Consider the following 23,447-nt stretch of genomic DNA (forward strand, 5'->3'; position numbering starts at 1 on the left):
TGGTGAGTGTTGTGAATTATGTAAGACTGATGAATCACAGACCTGTATCCCTGAAACAATACATTATATGTTAATAAAAAAATAAAAAAAAATACAGATCAGATAATGTGACCTTTCAGTTTAAACTCTCCATGATTAATGATTTTATTTAGCATAAAGACCAAACTGCTAACAGTGACCATATGGCTCTATGTTGCACGTGTGCTGGCCATGGCCGAACTCTCCAGGCCATCACCTTCCTGGACTTCCTTCTGCTCCTTGAACACACAGGTTCCTAGCTGCCCCCATCTTTAATGAGTTCATGTGCATTTTACTCTGTGGTTAAGAGGGCAGACTCAGGAGTCAGACTACCTGGCTTTCAATCCTTGAATCCCAGGTGTGTGTGAGAGATATCATGGACATTACTTAGCCTCTGTGAGTTTCCGATTCCTCAACCAGAAAATGGAGGTGATTTTTGTAAGGATTAAATGAGATAATCCATGTAAAAATCAAGAACAGTACTTGGCTCCTAGTTACTGCTAAATAAACACTGGCTACTGTTCTTAAGCTCTAATTTATTTTGTATACTTCTAAAACTTGATGTGTAAGACAGTGAAATTTAGTTTTCAACCAGTAGGTTAACTTTTTAGTTAAGGTTTTGTTGAGATTTTCAAGTTCTATAAAAAACTTCCTACTCTCAACAGACCCCACAAATGACTGCATGCTGTCACAGTAACAGCAACATGGTTTAGGATACAATTCAGTAGCAATATGTTTGAGTCTAATTCAGTCCTGGAATAAGTAATATAAAAATATAAAAATATAAAATATAAATATATTTTATAGATATTTATATATATATGAGTAATATGAAATATATGAGTAATATACAATATGAGTAATATAAAAATATAAAATACAAATATATTTTATATATATTTATATATATGAGTAATATAAAATATATGAGTAATATACAATATATGAGTAATATAAAATATATAAAAAATAAAATATAAAAATTTCTTGGGGCACCTGGGTGGCTCAGTCAGTTAAGTGTCTAACTCTTGATTTTGGCTCAGGTCATGATCTCAGGGTCGTGAGATCAAACCCTGGTCAGGCTCTGCACTGAGCGTAGAATCTCCCTCCTTCTGCCTCTACCACTCCTCTCCGCCCCTACCACCCCCCCGCCCGGCATGCACACACTCTGTAAAAAAAAATAATAGAAGTAAAAATAAAAATTCCTTACTTTTGATTATAACATGAGCCTAAGAATTCATGAAATTCTCTCCCATTACATGTAATTGTAATTGTTCTTTGGGATAAAAATATGCTAAAATCTGTTTGTTTGTTTGTTTTAATTATGACCCATACTTCACAAGGCTAATGAGCCAGTTTTCTAAAGCACCTTATATCAGGCTCAGGAGGCTCTTTTAAAGATTGATTGATTGATTGATTTGAGAGAGACAGCAGAGTGAGCAAGAACACGAGTGGCAGGGAGAAGCAGAGGAAGAGGGAGAAGCAGGCTCCCCGCTGAGCAGGGAGTCCAAAGTGGGACTCAATCACAGGACCCTGAGCAGAAGGCAGACTCTTAACCGACTGAGCCATCCAGGTACTCCAGGAGACTGACTCTTTTTTTTTTTTTTGAAAATGTGTATAGAATATTTATAGTAAGATTTAATAAAATGTAAGAGACTGATTCTTAATGGCTATTCTTACTCTGCCCACAATCCATCTGAACTCACAGATACCCCAAGGCTGGTTGGCTATCGAAGTAAATCCAGTGTTATCACGTAGAAAACTGTACACTGGAAAAAATTCATTATCTTTGTTGAGGTTCTGGCATGAAATGTGCATGGTATATAGAACCAGTGATTAAAAAATATATTTATTTATTTATTTATTTTAGAGAGTACATGAGAGCACAAGCTAGGGGAGAGGGAGAGAGAGAGAATCCCCAAGCAGACTCCCCACTGAGCACAGGACCCAACATGGGGCTCAATCCCAGAACCCCAAGATCATGACCTGAGCCTAAATCAAGAGTCAGGCACTTCAGCGACTGAGCCACCCAGTCGCCCCAAGAACCAGTGATTACTTTTTGCCTGCTGATAACTCATCTGGAGGATTTCAAAGGCAGAAGAGGACTGGTAGTTCAGGAACTTAGATACAAATTTACTGAAATAAAATTAAAGACCGTGGTGTGAATGTTTTAGGTCTACCAGAGTTAGATACCGAAACTGGTTTCAGGAAGTAGAGAAATATTTTCTTTTATTACATAAAAGTAGGTATATCTCATATATATATTCTAGTTAACTTTTAAGTTAATTTGTATCCTTGTAACACTTTATATATTTCTATCACTTATTATAACATCACTTACATTGTTGTTTTTTTTTTTTCCTATGTGTCCATCTCTGCTGTTAGACTGGGAACTCCTAGATGCCAGGGAATGGGTCTTTATTATCTGGCACATAGTAGGGCCTTAATAAACACAGGCTGAAATCAGTTGGTAGCCTATTAAATTGAATGTGATTTCACATAACATCTGTAGTGTAAGAGCAATGCACACGAAAATTCACCACATTTCCAGCAATGCTGAAAGCAAATAAAGCATTTAATTTTAAGAGGCTCTATCTGAACTTGGATTTCGGAGGCATAGCTGATCATCATTAGCAAACAGTTTTCTTATGCAAGTTTAAGTTCCTTTCATTGTATTCTAAAATGCTTTAAGAAGTTTGCAACACAGCCCCCCACCCCTTGACTAATACTGCTAACTTAATTAAATTTTAAAAGTCTTTTTGTCATTCATTTAGCACTCTGAAATGTATGACACAGTGGTTAAGAATATGGGCCTTGGAGCAAGACTGCCTGAGTTCAAATCCCTGGGGTGACTTTGAAAGAGTTGCTTTAACTTCTCTAGGTCTCAGTTTACCCACATACAGAAAGGAGATACTATTAATACCTCATAGGCTTACGTGGAAGTTTAAATCATTATGCATGAGTATATGCACATTTATAAGTGCCATGTAAGTATTACTTATTGTTCTATACAAAATGTTTGCTTTCATTAACAGGACAAAGTCCCTTGAGGAGCTCGTAGAGGTTTACATTCAAAGACAATGCAGAGGATCCTTTTATCAAAAATAAAGGTACATACTTTCAGTCAGTGATAATAACTTCTCTAAAACTACATTTTTTGTCAATTCTTGAAAGAGCTATGAATTATGATTCATATCTTGCTTTCTTCTACCTTAAATAATAAAGAAATTTGGTGGAATTAAACAGTAAAAAAAAACATAAAAAGATGAAGAGTAAGGTAGTGGAGACCTCGAGGATTTTCATCTTTTTTTGTATTTTAACTACTACTTTGAAAAGCAACCAATTAATAGAGTACTCACCAATTTATGGATTTAGAAACAGTATGTGCACACTGTGGCGCTTAAAACATTTCCAACTTAAATTATTGGTATTGATCAAAATGCACTAATAATTTAAAACTATATACTTTCACATCAAGTTTTCTAATTTCCCACAGGCTGAGTCTTGTCAAGAACAAAAGAAACATTCTACTCTCTGCCTACCCCTTTTCAATACAACACTGATTCTTGAGGTTTTTTTCCACCTAGTTATTCTAAGTTCAAAGTACATTTAGGAAGAATAACAGAATCTTAACAAAAGAGAAAAAATTCCAGAATAAAAATAAGAACATTTAAAATATTCAATCATTTAGCATTTCCATGAATGATTTCCTAAATCATCTATAGACTCTATCTGACTGATAGACATGGTATTGTTCCCATTCTCTCTTCACTAGAGAAACCAAAAATAAGACACTTTGTATTTTAAATAAGTTCAAGTTCATGTAGCCGAAACGTTTTCAATTAAAAGGAACAAATGTTGACCTTAGACATAGCTGATGTATGCCCAAGTGTCAGAACCGTTCAATTCATACAAAATTTTCAGGAGAAATGAGGTTTGAGTCACAACACCATTACGTTGTTTGTGTTGGAAAAGCCTGTTCCCCAGTGAAGCTTGACTCAAGCTCTCAGGCTGTAGCCACCCCTTTAAGTCAGAGGCGCCTCTCCTCACCTTCAATGAACACCTCCGCAGACGTGGTGTCTGAGCCGCTGGCGTTTGCAGCCAGGCAGGTATAGCGACCTGTGTCGTCCTCGAAGGCCTCGGCTATGATCAGGGTGTGGAGGGCCCCACCCTCACTGCGGATCTGAATATCAGGAGTGTTGTGTAGCTCTTTTCCCTCACAGAACCATCTGCAGGCCAAATGGAGGTCAAAGGACAGGAGAGAAAGAAAGGAAATGGTGATGCTTAAAATAATAAAGCAGAAGTAAAAGGCTAATGCCCTGTAATAAGATGCTCATTTGATTTAAAAAAAAAAAAAAAAAAGATCTATGTCAATGTTACTGAGGGAAATGCTACATTTTAGACCGTGAAATTAATGACTAGACAATTCCCCCAGGTTTTCTTTGTAAAGCATCTTGTATGTTTTATCAACCTTGAAATAAAGGATATCGTCAAACTTGGAAAGACCATTATTACAAAACAAAAGGAACAGAAATCAAAGTGTCTTATAGAATGTTTTATGATCATAAATGCCCCTTATAACTTGATCATTCTGACCTTAAGAAAACTAGGAAATATAAACATTATGCTCACAATATCTAATGTATCAAGGGGGAACGAGTCATCATGTTAAAAAATCATAGGCAGCAATATTTTTGTGGACCCTAAGACTTGTGATCAGCTGAGCAATAACAGATTTAATGCTTTCCACATTTCTGGTATTTACAAAACTTTCTAGCCGAACGCCTGGCCTCCACAAGGTAGGGAGACGTAGGTTGTGCCGTAATTCATTCTTGCTGGTCAGCACTTTGCCTTTCCCAAACAACCAGGACCTCGGTGTAGGAGGCTGCAAGCTGCCAGACTGTTTTAACGCACGCTCTCTCTCACACTTGCCTTATTCCCCCAGCACCTCAAACTCTCAACAGGATTTTTACAAAAAAAAAAACATGAAGCTGCCCTAAAACCTCCCTTAAATGTGATTTATTTTTAAAGAAATATGTAGGAATGTGCCACTTACAACCAGAAGCACTGAGGTCTCTGGGACAATATTGTCCATTTACCTCCGGATCGGTACTCAGATTTCCTTGGAGTCTCATATTCTATAAAATTCTTTGGACTTTGCATCCTTTTGTAAAAATATGGCATCTCGAAGGCTAAGTTTTTTTTTTTTTCGAAGGCTAAGTTTTTTCTGTATTTAGGTAGCATAGTTTAAGGTATTTATCTATATTTAATCTGAAAATAAAACCAGTTTGCTAATACTCTGGGTATAAACTCCAGAAACTGTATTAAAAATTAAATATGGGTTACTCATAGAAGAACAGGGAAGACTTTGGGAATTAAAAGACATTTATCAACACCACCTTGCCAACAGAGCATCCTCTGCAACACAACAGCTAGTACTTCTGAGAAGATTGAGAAGAGCAGTATTTCTTGACTCTGGGGCATTTTGTAATTTCCCTTGTCTTTTTTAAGATTTTATTTATTTGAGGGAGAGAGCGAGGGGGGGGGAGAGAGAGAGAGGAGCAGGGGGAGGGGCAGAGGGTAAAGGAGAAGCTGACTCCCCGCTGAGCATGAGCCCGAGGCGGGGCTGGATCCCAGGACCCCAGGATCATGACCTGAGCCAAAGGCAGATGCTTAACCGAATGAGCCACCCAGGTGCCCCGTTTCCTTTGTCTTCAAAAAGTTGCACAGAACATTCCAGCCTAGAGTCATCTTCCAGTTCCTTCTTTACTGTTCTCTTTCAACAGTCATAGACCAGATCTTCACTCATGAGAAATGACTGGATTAAGTTAACGGATTTCACCATCTCTAGTGAATTATAGATTCTTCCTCGATTCTGTATCAGATTAAAGCTCTTCCTCACATACATCAGTCTCTAAACTTCAGATCTGTCATTGAAGCCATTCATATACCTGGACCTGATTTTATTTCCTTTTTATCATTTTCCTATACTAATCCTCTGTTTCTATTAAATATTTGCATGGATTTGTTATTTCCTACCTAGTCCTCATGTAGCACTTGCTGACCTTCCTTTGCCTATCCTTTCTCTTCCTGAGAATTTTCTCCTGCCCTCTTCACCAAAGCACCTTCCTTAAAGCCAAGCTAAAGGCTCCTTCGACAGATTAAATTCAACTGAACATATGCTTGCTGGGCATCTTCTATGTGGAAGGCACTGCCTTACATATTACAGGTAATAGAATAAAGCCCGGTAAACTCTGCAACTAGTTGAGGACTGTCTTTATCTCCCATGAAAAAGATACAAACCAACACTTGGAGGGAAAATTAAGCATGAAAAATACAATGAAGGTTTAAGAGAGGGCAAGAGTAACTGCTTTGGTTAGACGTGCTTCATAAGGAAACCCCTGTCAGCTACCCAAGGGAATGTGGCATCTTGTCCTTTAACTCCTGAGTCAGCAAACCTACAGCTTGCAGCCCCATCACCTGTCCTCATATGGCCCATGAGCCAAGAACGGTTTTCATATTTTTAAGTTTTTGCAAAAAAGTCAAAAGAAGAAGAATTTGTGATATATGGAAATTACAAAATGTTCAAATTTCAGCGTCTATCAAGTTTTTTTTGTTTTTGTTTTTGTTTTCTGGAACCCTGCCATGCTCATTGACATATTGTCTCTGGCTGCTTCTGCATTATAGTGACAGAGGTGGGTAGTTGCGTCAGAGTATATGGCCCACAAATCCTAAAATATTTTCTATCTGCACTTTATAGAAAAAGTTTGCCAACTGCTGTTCTGATTTCTTGCTCCTCAGAGTGTGATCCTTGGACCAGCAACATCGGCATCATTGGGGAGTTTATCAGAAATGCAGAATCTTGATCCTCATTCCAAATCTACTCCATCAGTTCAGATCCTCCAGGTGACTCACATGCACACAAAGGTTAAGTAGTTTGGGTCTGTGAGGTTTGTACCATACCATCCTGCATCACTGAGTCCTGGCTCCCCCTCTAAGTTATTCACTTCTTTAACCTAGCAACCATATTTTATGTGTCTTGTACTTCTGCTCCCTTGCACATAAGTGCACGTAAAATTACGTTGTTTCTCCTACCTCTGTACTGAACAAATTTTAACATCTTTCATTTGACTGTAGATCACATAGCACTTTGTGACAGTTTCTGTATTATTTCCTCACACCATTATTTGAGGCCTACTGTATCTATGCCTTATCTTCCCACCTAGGAAATAGACTTCTTCATTGCAGAAAAAAACTTTTAAATTTTTTTTTTTTTTAACTGATCCACAGTGTATTGTATACTTGATGCTTTAAAAATACAACCTGCTGCTTGTTACTTCGGAATATGCTTCCCATGAAAAACCTAATAGTGAAGGATCTATGGACGAATAGATTTGGAAGATGTTATATGTCTCACTTCTTGATGTTTGCAACTCACGTTTTCTTATTAAAGGCCCTGAAAGTCCTGCAGAGAAGAAATTTAACACTGTCTAATCTAGTATTTACTCAACTTATTTGACCATGAGATTCTTTCTAATTTAGCATCTACCGATGTTGTTCAGTCATGTCTGTGTTGTAGAATGCTTTTCTAGCATTCTTATCCCATAGAATCTGCAGTTTTCTAAAAATGAATTGACAAATATAATCTGAGCAATGAAGATTAAGGCAACCACTGCATTTTTTGTGACAGTCTAACACCTATTTTTGTCTTCTGAAGTGGTTCATCCGGTCTTCAACAATTGCATATGGTGAAATGGTTGGTGCTTACAAACCATTAGACTGATCTGGTTTTTGCTTTCTAAGCACTCATGCTATTTGTTCTCCAGCTCCATGAATAAAATTTAAAAAAGCATCTCAGATTGTAACATACAGAAGACATAGTGCAGAGAAAAGATGAAATTTGTCCAAATTCAGCAATACGTCAAATTACTATGAGTCATTTATATTGCATTGACACTCTCAGGGAAAGTCAGATTGTTCCTGATATAAGTACCTGTCAAGTGACCAGTTCTATGTTGTTAAAATGTGGTAAGACAGGGTGTGACTCGAGAGGGGGAAAAACTGCAAATATTTAGATGGCAGACTCCCTGTAGCAACAAAAAGGGCAGCATGGTTCCTGGCCAATAGTTAGATAAATGTGTGTTTAATTTATGATTGGAACCATTTGCACATTGGAGCTAGCAATGGCTGAGCAAAGAGGCTCAACTGTGACTTTAGGAAATTCAGCTAGCCTTCCTGCTTCAGGTTCCTCACATATATGAGGACATGAGACTTTATTGCTGTAAAGTTTCACTATTCTAAGGTTCTTGGTGAAATGGAAGGGTTTTATATTTAGGACTGCATTTAAAGTATTTCCAGAAATGACACAGAAAATTCTTCGATGAAAGATCCAAGTAATTAATGGCTTCTCTTCTATGAAATATACTAAATATAATAGAGCTTCTAAGGTTATAAGGACTCCACGATGGGTCCCTAAATGTGTCAATGGACCTAGCACCTTGTCTTTATCACTACCATGTACTTAACTTTCCACCTTCTACTGAAATCAGTTCTTCATGTGCCCCTCTATCCTGTAACTTCTTCCAGGGCAGAGACCTGGTCTTTTTAACTTAATTCACTAAGTTAATAAGTGTGCTATATGTTCCAGCACAATGTTTGGTATATGGAATATATTAACTATGCCTTTTTATTTTCTGTAATTCTGAGGCTTTAGACATCTGGGCCTTGCTGATACCAGAAAGACTGCCCTTCCCAGGGCTAGCCAATTCTTAAAGAGAGTAAGTGACTCCTTTGGGCACACCTTTCATATGAAAGCTCATCAGTCTGGAGCCACATCCCCACCACCTCTTCTATTGGGCTCTCCCACTCAGGGCCACTACTGTTCTGCTCTAATCACCCCAGAACCAGAGAGCAAAACACTAGGGGGACAATAGCCCCTAGGCCACAGAGTTTGCTGCAATTATTCAAACCAGCTGATCTTAAATGTGCTTACCCTGTTTCACCCACTCCTTCCTGTGGAAACTACGGTAAAGCTCTTGCCCATGCCCACTGCCCCCCCCCACCTCTCTGACCCCTTACAGGAGGCACCTGGTGACCCCCCTGTGGTCCCCCATGGCATAGCATGCTCTTTACATGTGGGAACGGTGAATAACAAAATATCTTTCAATGGCAGTCCAGTCCTAATCTGTTGGCTTCATCATACCTGAATAATAATAAAATCTACATTTTAAAGCACTGAACTAACCAAAGAATTAGCTTACAAATGAAGAAAGGATTGAACAAATAGTTGAAATAGTACCTATTATAGTTTTTGTCTTGAGGAGTATACAGAGAGAAGTGTATCTACTCTCACCTGCTCATACTGAAGTGTATTTAAAAAGCATAAAATTAAACTCAAAATAATCTTCTTCAAAAGAGGAAATCAACTTTGTCCGTTCTTTACGGAGCAGATCAAATACAAATCACTTTCTTGCCTAACCTAAGAGAATCCTGGAGATTTAAAGTTTTGATGCAACAAAGTAGATGGATGAGATGTACTCGGGGCATGTTTGTTTTGCTAGATTTCTTTAAGGTCATACTTCTACCAGTTTCCTGGAAAGGATTCAAAACATTTAGTATTCTTCAAAGAAAAGGTAAACCTCAGGTTTGTTGACTAAATTTTGATCTGAAATTTTCCTGTATTAAATTCTGGTTGATAAAGATATGGTACACACACACACACACTGGAACATTACTCAGCCATCAAAAAAGAGAAATCTTGCCATTTGCAATGATGTGGATGGAGTTAGAGTGTTTTACGCTAAGTGAAATAAGTCAGAGAAAGACAAATACCATATGATCTTATTCACGTGGAATTTAAGAAAGAAACAGATGAACATATGGAAAGGGGGAAAAGAAAAAAAGGAGAGAGGGAAACAAGCCATAAGAGACTCTTAACAATAGAGAACAAAATGAGGGTTGCTGGAGGAGAGGTGGGTGGGGGATGGGCTAGGTGTGTGATGGGTATTCAGAGGGCACTTGTTGTGATGAGTACTGGGTGTTGTATGTAAGTGATGAATCACTGAATTCTACTCCTGAAACCAATATTGCATTATATGTTAACTAAAATTTAAATTAAATAAATAAAAAATAAATTCTGGTTGCCAGTGATGCTTAGGAAAAGCAACACTGGTGTGACAAGCTACAATGTTAGGCCTACAAAATAGGACAAAACACAGGCTTGGTAAATGCACAGAACGGGTAAGGACACTGTCCTCTTTGCATATCCTGTGGCAGACATCACTAGTTGATGTGAATATCCTTTGCTAGTGAGACCGGATGTCTCAGCATTCTCAGCATGGCTGTTTGGGCAAGGTACAAAGCAAGTGAAGTTGAAGTCTAATGAAACACATTTGCCATGCTCAATGTGGTCCCTTCTTGGAAGATACATCCTCCCTTTCCTCCAGATCCTGGAAGCTATTTGTATTATAGGATTGGGGAAAGGGTTTGGTTGAGAGAGCATGTGCGGAAGTATGTAATATAGTTGAGAGAGTCTACTTAGGTAAAATCCCACCTGAGGACACCCCTGGACTTTTTTTTTCCCCGTTCCATTTATTATACCTGGAAGCCATTGATCTAATGGGTAACACTACCTAGTATATTGGAAAGTCAAAATCCAGTTATCTACATTTCCATTCTGTACTTCTAATGAATTTCAACTTCAAGCAGACCTTGACCATACTTCATTTTAACTATAAAAATGGTTAAAATATATAACTCCAATCCCATAGTTAGGATGAGGACACAGTCTCTGGGAACTATGACAGTCATAAGGACTTATATAAATTCAAAACAAGAGAGAGTGAATATTTTTATTCAATGCCTCTCATATGCCATGTACTTTGCAAATATGGCATTATTTCCCAAAAACCTGGTGAAATAGTTTTCATTTTATCTTTAGATATAGGCTATTCTCATTTACGTATAAATACGTATAAATACAAAAAAAAAGAACATGGACAATTAAATCCAGATAATTTCACAATTTCATCTTTCATCAAACGTTTGATTATGGATATAAACAGATTTTAACAAGGTTTACTGATTTTTACTCTCTAAACTGGTGGAGCTGGTAAGCAACAATGTGACTGCCATACAATGGGGAGCTGAGACACAAACACTGAAAAATCAGTGTAGTAAACCCTCATTCAAAAGAATTTAAGAGTTGCTCGTATAGGAGTAAGCCAGTTGAGACTGGTTGTCAGATTATAAGGTCATCAACAGGGCATGAAAATAATCTTGCATTAATTATAAGTAGAATGTAAAAGGGTTAGGAGATAGAGTCATATTCATGCATTCATTTATTAATCAATCACTTATTCATTCATCAAGGGGCTTATTGCACTTTGACTCAAATTCAGAAACTGACTGGGGGTACAGATGTCAGCTAAACTGGGTTTATTTTATGAGACTAGTAGGGAGGCAAGGTAGAGAAGAAAACCCAACTATAGACCTAGGAAATGATGAATACACTTCATCCAATGAATGGAGGCTCTTCTATCACATGGAAGCATGTACTGCTTTCAAAAATCTTTAAAAGTTGGTTATAAATTCATCCTTACAGATTAAGCTTGCTTTGGATCGAATACATAGGTTGCACTTAATTTGCTGGAGAAGGGATAATACTGATGAACTTCACAAGCCTTGAAATTTTTTTTATTCACAAAAGATAACAGGGGAAAAAAAGGACTGTCGTATTTAAAGCTCTGTAAGATGGCCCATTTCTTTATATTACCCTGTGCTGGGATTTTGAAATCTACATTGTTTTAACGTATGTATTTCTTCTTGTTGTATAATATCTTTTTCTCAGGATTTGTCAAACATTCCAGCCTAAAACTGAGATGGTGCCAAAAATTCAAGGATCATATTATGGCACCAGCAGGACACAGTAGGATTGAAATTCAAGAAGGTGTTTTACATAGAAAAGTTCAATATTTAACTGTTCACTTTCTACATTTCAAGGTGAGGTTAAACGTAACCTCTGATTTGGTCAGAGCTCCACTGCTGGAGGAGAGTGGCTCCATCTGACTGCCGTCACACCAACAGCTTGGTTGGGGATCAAAAGGGGTCACAAGGGTAACTAACTCAAATCAGGGGGATCGCAGCTGCTTCTGAAAAAGTGGCTGCCTTTGAAAACCAACAATCGCCTCCATTCTTGGGCAGTGTAAAAGAATTTTAAAACTGACCTCCCTGATGTGACCTTCCTTTTTTCCCTCTCTTATGACCCTGACAACTGGCCGTGGGGCTCAGAACTGTATTTTGGAGGGGGATGTACATCTGGGAAAGCTCAGAATACTCTGGTTCTCCAAGACAGGGCAAGATTGTTGATTTTTAGGACAATAAATTCAACTGCTAAATGAAAGGAGCTAACACATCCACTGAAAAAGTAGAATATACACTACCCAGCATGGTATACGAATATTTTGTTTAAAAAAAAAATCACATATGGCATCACTTCATTTAGAGGTTGACTAGTACCACCTATTCTAATACCATCATGTAAACAGAAATACAGATTTTATGACTGATGGTTTCAGTATCTTTCTCTTCTTGAACCACAACCATGTATCATGGAAGTTTTCTATGCCCTGTATTTTAAACAAGAACAAGTTTTAAAATGAAAAAAAAAATCAATTTATCAAATTTATAAAGCTTCATCAATAAATCTTGGGTAATATTTTCCAACTCTAAGGAAAATGGTAAATCTTGGGAGTCCGTTAATAGAACAATGAGGTGCTCATTAAATAAAACTTTTAAAAATAGCTGAGTTTCCATTTTCTCCTACATGTCACTTTCCTTATGCTCATGGAGAAACAAAGTTACGTTGAAAGATGTAGCTCTATGTTTGCTTCCCAACTCCACTGATTTGTACTTCCTAGAAACATTTATCTTCAAAGGAATATCAATGATTACAGGAAGGCAAATTTAGCCCACAGCCGCCCCCTTCTTCCTAAGTGCAAGCAGCCACACGACTTCACAGAAGCACATGATTGAAGAAAACTGAAGGAACTAGTTTTTTAACTGCTGTTACAGTGGAAATCAAGGGTAGGGAAGAAAAACAAAACAAAAACCCAGAGACATCAGTGGTTCAACAAGGGTTATATTTTCCAGGTGTTCCTTTCTCCCAGAGGAACAGCAGTGCTCTGCCATGAAATGGAGATTCACCAAAATTGGTAACTTATGCCCAAGATGAATTTTATTTATGCCTAAGCTTGAAGTCAGGCCATCTGTAAATATTGTATTTCATACATCCTCAATTAAACATCAATTAATTTTTATGGAGTATTTTTTGTCTTGTCACCAAGTATTTCTTAATTTTTTACATGTGTTCACATTAACCACAAGACACACCATGTTTATTCTGTCATGTGGATTTATAGGCAGACCAAAGTGAAATTAGTCTTCGTCTAAATTTACTATGGCTATAATTTCATGACTGCTTAGCTCGAAGGCCAATAGCTAAATTTGTGTGGACAACAGATGTACTTTAACCTTCTAGTCGAAAAGAGACCAATAAATAGATTGACTTTTTGAAATTCAAAGCCCAGGAAATGATAAAATAGCCTTTGAACCAAAACCAGACTCATGTCTACCAATTCTTTCTTCTCATAATCACTTTATGTCCTAAGAAAAAAAAGATAAAACAGAGTGGGGGGAGAAAAAGTAGCCCAAATAAAAAGGAACTTCTAAAATGACTTTTATCTAGTTTTGGCCATAAGAGGTAGCTTCATATCTAGACACCAGGAGCATGTAGCATTTAATCAGTACGCCTAAAAAACAACTATAAAAGTAGGCAAGTAGAATCTACAACTAAATATTTGTGCTGTTAAAATCTTAAGATTGTTTTCAGTATTTTTCACACTGGTGATATAGTAGAAAGGACCTTGGGGCTGGGAATCAGCACCCAGGGTTCTGGTTTTACCTGGTCAAAAGACCAGCTAAGCTGAATGTAATCCAGTTGTTCTCTCTTTCGGGGCTTGAGTTTATTTGTGAAATGTGAGGAATGAACTAGACCAGTGTTTCCTCAAATGTGTCCTGAGAAACTAGTTTTGCATCAAGTTGACAGACACCACTGAGAAAGGGTTCTGTGGCCCAATAGGTTCATGGAGCAACAGGTTAAACAAAGTTAAACATCTGCCTTTACTACAGAACTTTCTAGAACTTTGACCATGCCGATATACACTAAATTTCCAAGAGAGAAAAATGGCAGGCATCATTCTCAATCTTATTTGCCTATGGAACACATGTTTTGAGAATCATGTTGAAGCATCAATGTTACATGTTGGGAAACAGTGGGTTGAATTATCACTAAGATCCCATCTAATTCTACAAAATAGTGACATTTAATACCTGGCCTACATTTTCTACCTTTTACAACTACCTACCTCTTCCAGTGCTTATGACAGACATCAGTAACAAGGCAAAACCTTCTTTCCTACTGGCCCCAGGCTTAGTTTCAGAGTCCTTCTCAGCGGTGCTCTGGGCAACCACTACTGTTCAGACAGATCTGGCACTTGAGCTGAAACATATTTGCCATGCCTGATTTAATTGTCTATGTTTATGAATTATTTTCTTAGACAGCAATCAATGTGAAATGCTGACTGCAAACCTCCCATCTATCTTTGACTGTTAACTCTAAGAATTTTCTGTTTTTCTTCCTTTTTTGGACAAGCAGCCATTTTGCCATGGCACCTGAAATTACTTGGGTCTTCCCCCCCTTTGAAAAATGCTCAGTGTCAATGTCTAAGATGACGTTCAAGTCAGGTCATTGCTGAGAAAGAAACAAGCTGCCATAATTACAGGAACCAATGGGGACTGTGCCAGGTTAAGCCAAAATGTACGGTTGTCCTACTTACACTTCACTGCAAGAGCCCCCTTGAAAACATGATTTTGGCTTTAGTGGATATTTTGACTTTCTGCAAATGTGATTCATTCCCAGGAGTAGACAAAAGTGAATTTCCCAGTCTGAGGGGGAAAAAAGGTTCCCAACCTTCCTGTCACTCATTCACAGATTCTCGATACACCTGTTAAAAATAGATTCGTCCTTACCAACCCTCTATGCAGGCACATAACTAAGTCAGCATGACCTAACAAGTCACACTTCAAAGTTACCTATACTGTGAAAATTTGTACTGCATGTTTCCAAGCCTTCAAAGCGTTGAGGGAAAGAATGGATTAGAGAGAGAGCCTGAGAAGGAGAAACTGCATACATAAGACAGCGAGAGGTGCATATTCAGCTATTTTGTTGTTACAGTTACGGCAGGTAATTACTAGCTATTGTTGTAACTTGGAGTGCATTCCAGAGGAAATAAAATGGGAGATGTTTTATTAGACAATGCTGTCAGTCTCCTAGGCTTTTGGAACTTGTCCACTGAGAGACAACGATTACCTCAGAATTACAAAACCCAAAGAGGACTAAAACCAAAGTAGGGATAGGGAACAAGTCCTCTTGGTGTCTTCAACTCTACATAAATACAGAAACCCACATGAAACAGGTCATGTATGGACTGCTAGCAAGCCCGGTAGTGATTTCTCTGCATTTGACAAGCAATTACATTGAATGCAACTTTTTCCTCGACCATGGAACAGCTTTCCCCCAAATCAAAGTACAGAAGATTTCATCTACAATTTTTCTTAGTTTATTAGTACCTTAATTTCTTGCCTTAATTGTGCTGCCGGCTAATCACAATTAGGTAAGGGAGGAGAAAACAGATGAAAGTGGGGACAGAAAATGAAGGGAGACTATCCTTCTTTCTGAAAAAGCTGCAACTTCAGAATTCAAGGTCTTTCCCCTCCCCTTCCCTCCACTCCCCTCCTCTCTTTCCTCTCCCCTTTTCCCTCCCCTCCCCTCTCCTCTCCTCTCCAAAGGAGCCTTCAGCTAACACTGCACTCCTTGATGAGGCCCCATCAGCTGAATCCAGCTCAGCAGGCAAGGGCAGCCGCTTCAGCCTCTCATCAGATTTGGTGGACCATCTGACTGAGGCACAGGGGAGCTTGGTGGCCTCCTCACACAATGTTCTGGCCCCAGTCTAGTCTAACGATGTTCAAGCCTGGCTAGTGTGGTCCCCTAGGAACCGCAGAACAAACATGAACAACAGAGTGTGAGTGCAAGCAAAGTTACACTGGCCGTGTCAGTCAGTAACAACATACAGAAACTTGTTTGCTTTCCTTTTCCAAGATTTTCCCAGCTAACTCATATCAAAGCCACCCCCTTTTCCCAACGCTTTTCCCTCGTTCTTATGTTGTGTTCCTTCTACATGTCCACACTTAGAGGCCAGCTCTCCAAGAAGAGCTATAATAAATGAAGTATCCAGCAAGGAAGGAACTGTTTGAATTACACAATGAGAAATTAGGTATAGAATGAATCCTACTGTTAGCAGGTAGTGCTCATGGGCCCTGCACCAACTATCCCATCAACTAGTCAATGTTTTCATCAAAATGTTGAGTCACATTTTGTACACACACACGCACACACCACCATACCATGCACCTACACACACACAAAGCTGAATTAAACATCTGACCTCTCCTTGAATCAACTTACTCAAAGAGTCTCAAACACCCTGCAAGTGCTGCTTTGCAAACAGCCTTTCTGATTCTGATGCACACAGGTTAATTCTCTAAACAGTATCTCTCCTCCTCCCAACAATTTGGATCAAATACATACTTGTGAGCTTGTAGAACAGTGAGGCATTTCCCAAGAAAGCTGTCTCCACTGCTTCCCCTCTGATCCTGGGTGTGTGGAGCTGGAGCAGGGAGGGGCCTCAGGTGTCTGAGCAAGAACAGGAAGTCAGGACTAATTATACCTTGTTTTATTTGGCTATTTGAATAACAAATAAACTGGCATGTTTCATTTCAGTTGGTTTTTTCAGAGCGAATTACCTCAGGCTGGCACTGCGTTCCAATTAGACTTGATTTTTTAAAGTGTTAAAATTAATGTTATGATTGGATACAGGCTTAAATCTTTTTCTTTGAAAAAGAGGGATTTTTCATGATGGAAAAAAGCTCTCTTTTCTGATTAGAATTAGAGCACCCACCACCTGGCCACATTCCACCAGTGAGTGCTTATAGCCTACATGCCCCAAAGCTACCTTGATGGCACAATACACAACTTTTAAAAAAAATTGACTTCAGAGGCACTTAAAGACTTGGCAAAAGACAAAACCAAACTAACCTCTAAAACTATTATGTGGTATGCGATGGGGGGTGGGGTGGGGAGGCTTTAGCACAGGATATTTGCTATTTAGAGGAAATTCTAATAGTTCCTTTACTTGGCACAGCAAATAAAAATACGTGTTTCTGTCATTTTAAAATGCCACCCATAATAATGGCTACGTGTGTTTGCTGGGCCTGGAAAGAACAGTATGTCCAAAATTTGTCTTGTGGAGCAGGATTTTCATTCTCAGAGCTCACTACACGTCTATCAGGACATCTAGAGAATATGATCTCTCCCTTAGCCACTTCTCTCCTGGGGGCTCCTCAAGAATTTCTTGGGACAAGGAAGAGTTTTGGCCAACAGTTCACTCTTTCCTTTCAGGCTGTGTACACTGGGAGAAAGCCTTTCTATCCTACCTATCATTTTGGCAATTTATAGATACTGGGAAAATAAACAATTACTCTGTGCTAGAAAAAGGTGGAGGGAGTTCAAGGCCACATGTAAACGCTGTTCCACACTCGTGCCTTTTCTCAATTCTTTTGAGCAAGAATATCCTAGTGTCCCTCCAGATTGGGTTTTTTTTTTTAAAGATTTTATTTATTTATTTGACAGAGAGAGACACAGCAAGAGAGGGAACACAAGCAGGGGGAGTGGGAGAGGGAGAAGCAGGCTTCCCGCCAAGCAGGGAGCCCGATGCGGGGCTCGATCCCAGGACCCTGGGATCCTGACCCGAGCCGAAGGCAGACGCTTAACGACTGAGCCACCCAGGTGCCCCTGAGTTAGGTCAATTTTGAAGGATCTAAAGAAATTCCCTGCAGTTTCTTATGACTAAAATTATTCCATATGCCCAACGATGGAATAGATTGGAACAAGTGAGTTCCCCATCACTAGCTATGCTGAAGATGGAGGAAAACAGGCAGGAACCCTGTAGAGAGAATTCAAGAACTGGATGGATAATTGATTCAGAGTCTATGAGGACTGGTACCATGATCTTTCTTTTAGCAAACAACTGACAGCTGACGCACGAAAGTGGGACAAAACATTTAATGCCCGGTGTGCTGAATACTAAAGAATGGCATAATCCTCTTAATTATGATGCATTTACTAGATTAGCCTAATTTAATCAAGATAACTCTTGAGGTTTCCAAGGGCTTTTTAATTAGGATGGTTTACTGGGGATCTATTAGCTGTTAAATGGAGCTTATGTTCAGCACACAAAATGCCACATTTCCATGTTTGCAAATGGTCACAGGATATATGTATATTTTTTAAATATTTATTTATTTTAGAGAGAGAGAGAGAGTGTGTGAGCGGAGGGGGAGAGAGAGAATCTCAAGCAGACTCCACGCTCAGCACAGAGTACAATGAAGAGCTCGATCCCACGACGCTGAGATCATGACCTGTGTCCAAACTAAGAGCCGGACACTTAACCGACTGTGTCAGCCAGGGATGCCACAAAATACGTTTTTTAAAACGATTCATACTTTGTACAAAAAGCTGGGTCAAGAGGTGACATTAGAGTATTTCCTCTAAAAGAAAGACTTTCTAAATGTAATCATTTTCATCACTAACTTGCTTTGTAGTAAAGTTTCTACTTTTTCTTCACATTTTAGAATGTGAAGTTCACATTTTAGCCTTATTTCATGGATTGTAGAACCTCTAAAAATGTCTGTTAGATAATCATGTACTAAAATTCAAATCCAATGAGGTAAATAGGCAGGAACCTTGTAGAGAGAATTCAAGAACTGGATGGATAATTGATTCAGAATGCCAGGTCTTTTACTGCAATGTTAATTGATTAAAGTTTTCATAAGCATATTTGAGACCTTTCAAAGAAATTTTCTTTAAAATTCTGTCATCGAACTAAAGAATAACTTTCATGAAATTTTGCAAATATGTTTTGACAGTTTTCTGAACATCCTCCCTTTTCCCCCATTTTTTGATATCCTTTCGTATTTTTTCAACATTCTTCTTGGAAAACAATCACATACCAACCAAGGAGTGAAGAAAAATCATGATTTCTACGTGGGGCTGGCACACACATAAAAGTATCTGTTGGGAGAGAAAAGCCCTGTTCTCTACAGAAGGAACTCCCTGCCATGTTCATGCTGTGTATGAGTCTTCACGAGCTCCATCCGCTTCCTCAACATTTCCACCCTCAGACCCAAGCCTCTGGAGGGAGTGCTGGCCTTCCAGCTTCTGGCCGGGGTTTCATCTGCCTCTATCCCATCTATTCTCAGGGTTGAGAAAGAACAACAAAACAGCCCTTGAACTGGTTGTGCAGAATCACTGTTTTTAGCTATTTACTTTTTTGTTCAAAGGCAACTCTCCTGGATAATATGTCAATATACATAATACGCAGATATTTGATAATCCCAACCTCCCATTTCTCTAATTTACCCTCATGTCACTGAGGAGGAGTAGACATTCCTCCCTTTTCTCCGACCTCTTCTTCTTGTAAAGGAAGCATCATTAGGATTTCTAAGTGACTAAGAACTAAAGTACCAAATAGCCATAAGATTCTGGTGGGATTAGAAATTTTCTGGCCAGTAACTAGAGAGTTAATTCTGGACATTACAAAGAAAATGTTAAATCTGTTGCCAGGTCATTTACTGCAATGTTAAAAGCTACAAGAATGAGTTTGCCCAGCACCCTGGAGTCTAATAATATAATTGTAACTAGTACACTGAGGAGAAGGAACAGTCTTCTAACACTGCTTTAGAAGTGATTTATTGATCCCTACACAATAATTCTTCAGCAGTTCATAGAACCAGAATTTATAGATTTATTCCTAACTTCAGGAAAAATTGACTTCACTCTTGAACCCTTTGCCTTCTTGCATCAATCTTTGAATTGCAATTAGGTAAGTTAAATAGTGATCCTGAAAGGGAAAAATGAAGGCGGGGGGAATCGGAGGGGGAGACGAACCATGAGAGACCATGGACTCTGAGAAACAAACTGAGGGTTCTAGAGGGGAGGGGGATGGGGGGATGGGTTAGCCTAGTGATGGGTATTAAAGAGGGCATGTTCTGCATGGAGCACTGGGTGTTATACGCAAACAATGAATCATGGAACACTACATCAAAAACTAATGATGTAATGTATGGTGATTATCATAACATAATAAAAAAATAAATAAATAGTGACCCTGAAAAGGCATTCCTCCACACTCACCCTCAACAAAATGTATATACTTTACATAAAGGAGGAAAGAAAAGAATATGCAGACAGCATTATTATACACATATGATTATGCAGTTTGTAGGCTGCTTAGTGGACGTGGGTGAAGGAGTTTTCTAAGTGGGAGCTATATGAACATCTAAATGGAAAATGAATACACTTAAAACATAAGACTCCTATAAATTGAAAACTGTTGAAATTAATTAGGGAATATAAACTGATTAAGACCTTTTAAGAAGAGGATCTGGCACCACTAACATTTAGAATACACATGCATTTGGCCCAGCAGTTTTACGCTGGGAAGTTATGCTTTGCTATGTCCACACAAGGGCACAAAGACCCATGAAACATGTATGTATAGGCATGTTCATTTCTGTACTTTTTAAGTAATAGAAAAACACTCATTTTGCCCTACATGCCCATCAGGGAGGATAAAAACAGCAATTCAATTATGGTATTCCACACAAGAAAATACTATGCAGCCTTTAAAAGTAACGTTAGGTGAGGCTGTCAAAAACTATGTTGTCCAGTAATATCACCACAGTGTTTGATGGAACAGTAAACTTCTGGAGAGTTACTTACAGAAGAAACTTAAAACTTTGGTTATATTGAGAGGAGGGACAGATGCCGAGGGAAGACAGAGAAGTTTCGCTTTTCATCCTGGAGCTTCCTGTAGATTTTTTAAACCACATGCAAATATTACTTTATAGATGTCACACTTACTAAAATGTACAAAAAAAGAAACCTACAGAAAAGCACAATATTTGAATATCCAATCTATGCAGCACTTTAAAAGCTGGGGAGAAAAAGATATGCTTTTTAGGGCAATTATGCTCTATTAAAAGATACTTGCATTATCATTTCATCATTCATCAACTACTGGGGTCTTTTAACCGTATTTTATTTGTACCACCTCATAAAGTCATTAGGAGGATTAAACAGTGACGCACATCTAACCTTTGGCTCGGGGTTTGATTCATTTTACTCAAAAAAGTTAGCCAGCTGTTATTTCTTACCAAAGCTAAGGGAAGGGTACATTGTGAGGGCACAGAAAGCAGATTAAGAAAAGTCTCCGGATGGGGGCACCTGCGTGGTGCGGTAGGTTAAGTGTCCGACTCTTGCTTTCTGCTCAGGTCATGATCTCAGGGTCCTGGGATCGAGCCTTGCCTCTGGCTCTGCGCTCAGCGGGGAGTCTGCTTGTCCCTCTCCCTCTCCCTGCGCCCCTCTCCCCATGCTCTCTCTCAAATAAATAAAATCTTAAAAAAAAAAAGTCTCTGGAGGTATTGCAACTGCATATTAGTCTTCTACTTTTGTTCCTTTTCTGCCTATTTGAGAGTCCCTCCACTTGATCTGGGTTATAAATATGTTTGTTAACACCTGCCCTTATGAAGCTTCCCACTGCTATGAGAGCCACTGTGTACTTTCTAAAATCATAGTCACACTAAGAATTTAATGGACTTAATTAAAGAACACAAATGTTAGCATGTTGTCCTATACACTTAAGTATTTAATCCTAAAACTCAATCTATTAATGCAAAAAAGATGCTAAAAAAAAAAATTCACACCAGCCAGGGATTATCTCATCTTGCTTCAGACAGTGGGTGAAAAATATCACAGTGTATCATAATGAGGATCTGTAGAATGTGACATGTTAAGGCTGTATTCTGTTGTGTTTCCCTAACGACCAAGCAATAGCTTATAGGAAAGTTCTTGGCTCTGCTGAGTCAGTGTCCTAACAACAAAATGTCTCTTAACCATGAAGTGATGCTTGCAGAGGTCAAATGAACCTAAGTTCCAACCCCTCAGCATCCTCTGAGTTGGATCTTGAAAATCTTTGCTTTATGAAGCAAAATGAAGACGTGGCTATGGAGGAGAAGAGCACAATGTGCCTACACATGCGCAACGTGTACTCCAGCAGGGGAGAGGGACAATAAACCCTTAAACTAACACATAAATAAAATAATTTCATAGAGGGCGGCGCATTGAAGGCAGCAAAACACAGCAAGAGCGATCCAAACTACGTTAGGTAGGGTAGCTGTGGAAGAGAGTGAGGTCATTTCAGGCTACAACAGTCCAGTGTTCTTCACCAAGGTTGTGTAAGAAAAAAGATAGCAGCACATAAAAAGAACATTCACGAAGAGACCTTGAAAGCAGATCCTCGATGCAAAAGTGTGCATGCCAAGACATTCACTAATAATGAGCATCATGTCACCTATCTCCAAAGGGGCTCCTTTTCCCGCGTTGAATTTATTAGGACTAACTGGCAAATCTCTCACCTTTCTGGGCAAAGAGAATTTACACTTTCTTTCCCGAACGCATTCTCTCAGATTAATTTATACTCATAGAGACCAAAAAAAAATTTCACTTATGACCTACTTTAGATTTCAAGTCTCTCTCTACAGTGAAATGGCCCATTTTCTCCCACCGTTATGCCACAGAGTTCTAATTTTTCTCTCTCAGGCTGTAAAACAGCTGCTTCTAATGCATATGGACAGATTTCAAGTTTAAGCGGCTATTACATTGTGAGCATTTCTGTAGTAGTTTTTACAAACTGTTGAGCATTTGCCTTCATCTGAGATGTCAGGGGGGCTCTGGTGAATAGGAAAAGCAGAAGAGAAGTAGCTTATAGGATTGTTGGTTAAGAACAGCCTCTGGTACTCTCTGGAGCATATTAGCTCTTTACAAGAAGCAGACAAACCAAAAAACAGGAGAGCATTCATGTCAAGTCACCTTCAGAAGCTGTCAACACCATAGGGAAGGACCTGAATGGACAGAAAGGGAGACTAGCAAAAGAGGGAATGATATGCCTGTTCTAAGTGTACGATTTGAATAAATAAGGAAAATATGCCATTTTAAAAAATAAGTGCTAAATGCACGGAAGTTCCTTAATCTGAGAAGCATACTGGAATAGAGTGATTACATGGTGGGGGGGGGGGCCTCCAAAAACCTGCCTGGGCTTTCTTTCCCCAACTACTTCTGAGGCCGTGTGCCCCCCCATCCCCCGTTCCATGTTCATGAGGTCATTTCGCACATAGGCTTATTGTTATTGGGATCT

The 23,447-nt window shown here is 38.8% G+C and overlaps 1 protein-coding gene across 2 annotated transcripts in view; it reads right to left on the reverse strand.

Annotated features, from left to right (window-relative positions):
- Window positions 1-23,447, reverse strand: part of PALLD (palladin, cytoskeletal associated protein) — a 388,100-nt gene that overhangs the window by 236,181 nt on the left and 128,472 nt on the right. For both annotated transcript variants that reach the window (XM_088021011.1, XM_028104419.2), the window contains exon 2: window positions 4,069-4,247. In XM_088021011.1, coding sequence (XP_087877137.1) covers window positions 4,069-4,247 — 179 coding nt within the window. The remainder of the gene's footprint in view (window positions 1-4,068; window positions 4,248-23,447) is intronic.

Source organism: Eumetopias jubatus, unplaced genomic scaffold (assembly GCF_037043125.1).
Source record: "Eumetopias jubatus isolate StellerSeaLion01/CBP00866 unplaced genomic scaffold, mEumJub1_p1.0 scaffold_2, whole genome shotgun sequence".
Classification (NCBI taxonomy): domain Eukaryota; kingdom Metazoa; phylum Chordata; class Mammalia; order Carnivora; family Otariidae; genus Eumetopias; species Eumetopias jubatus.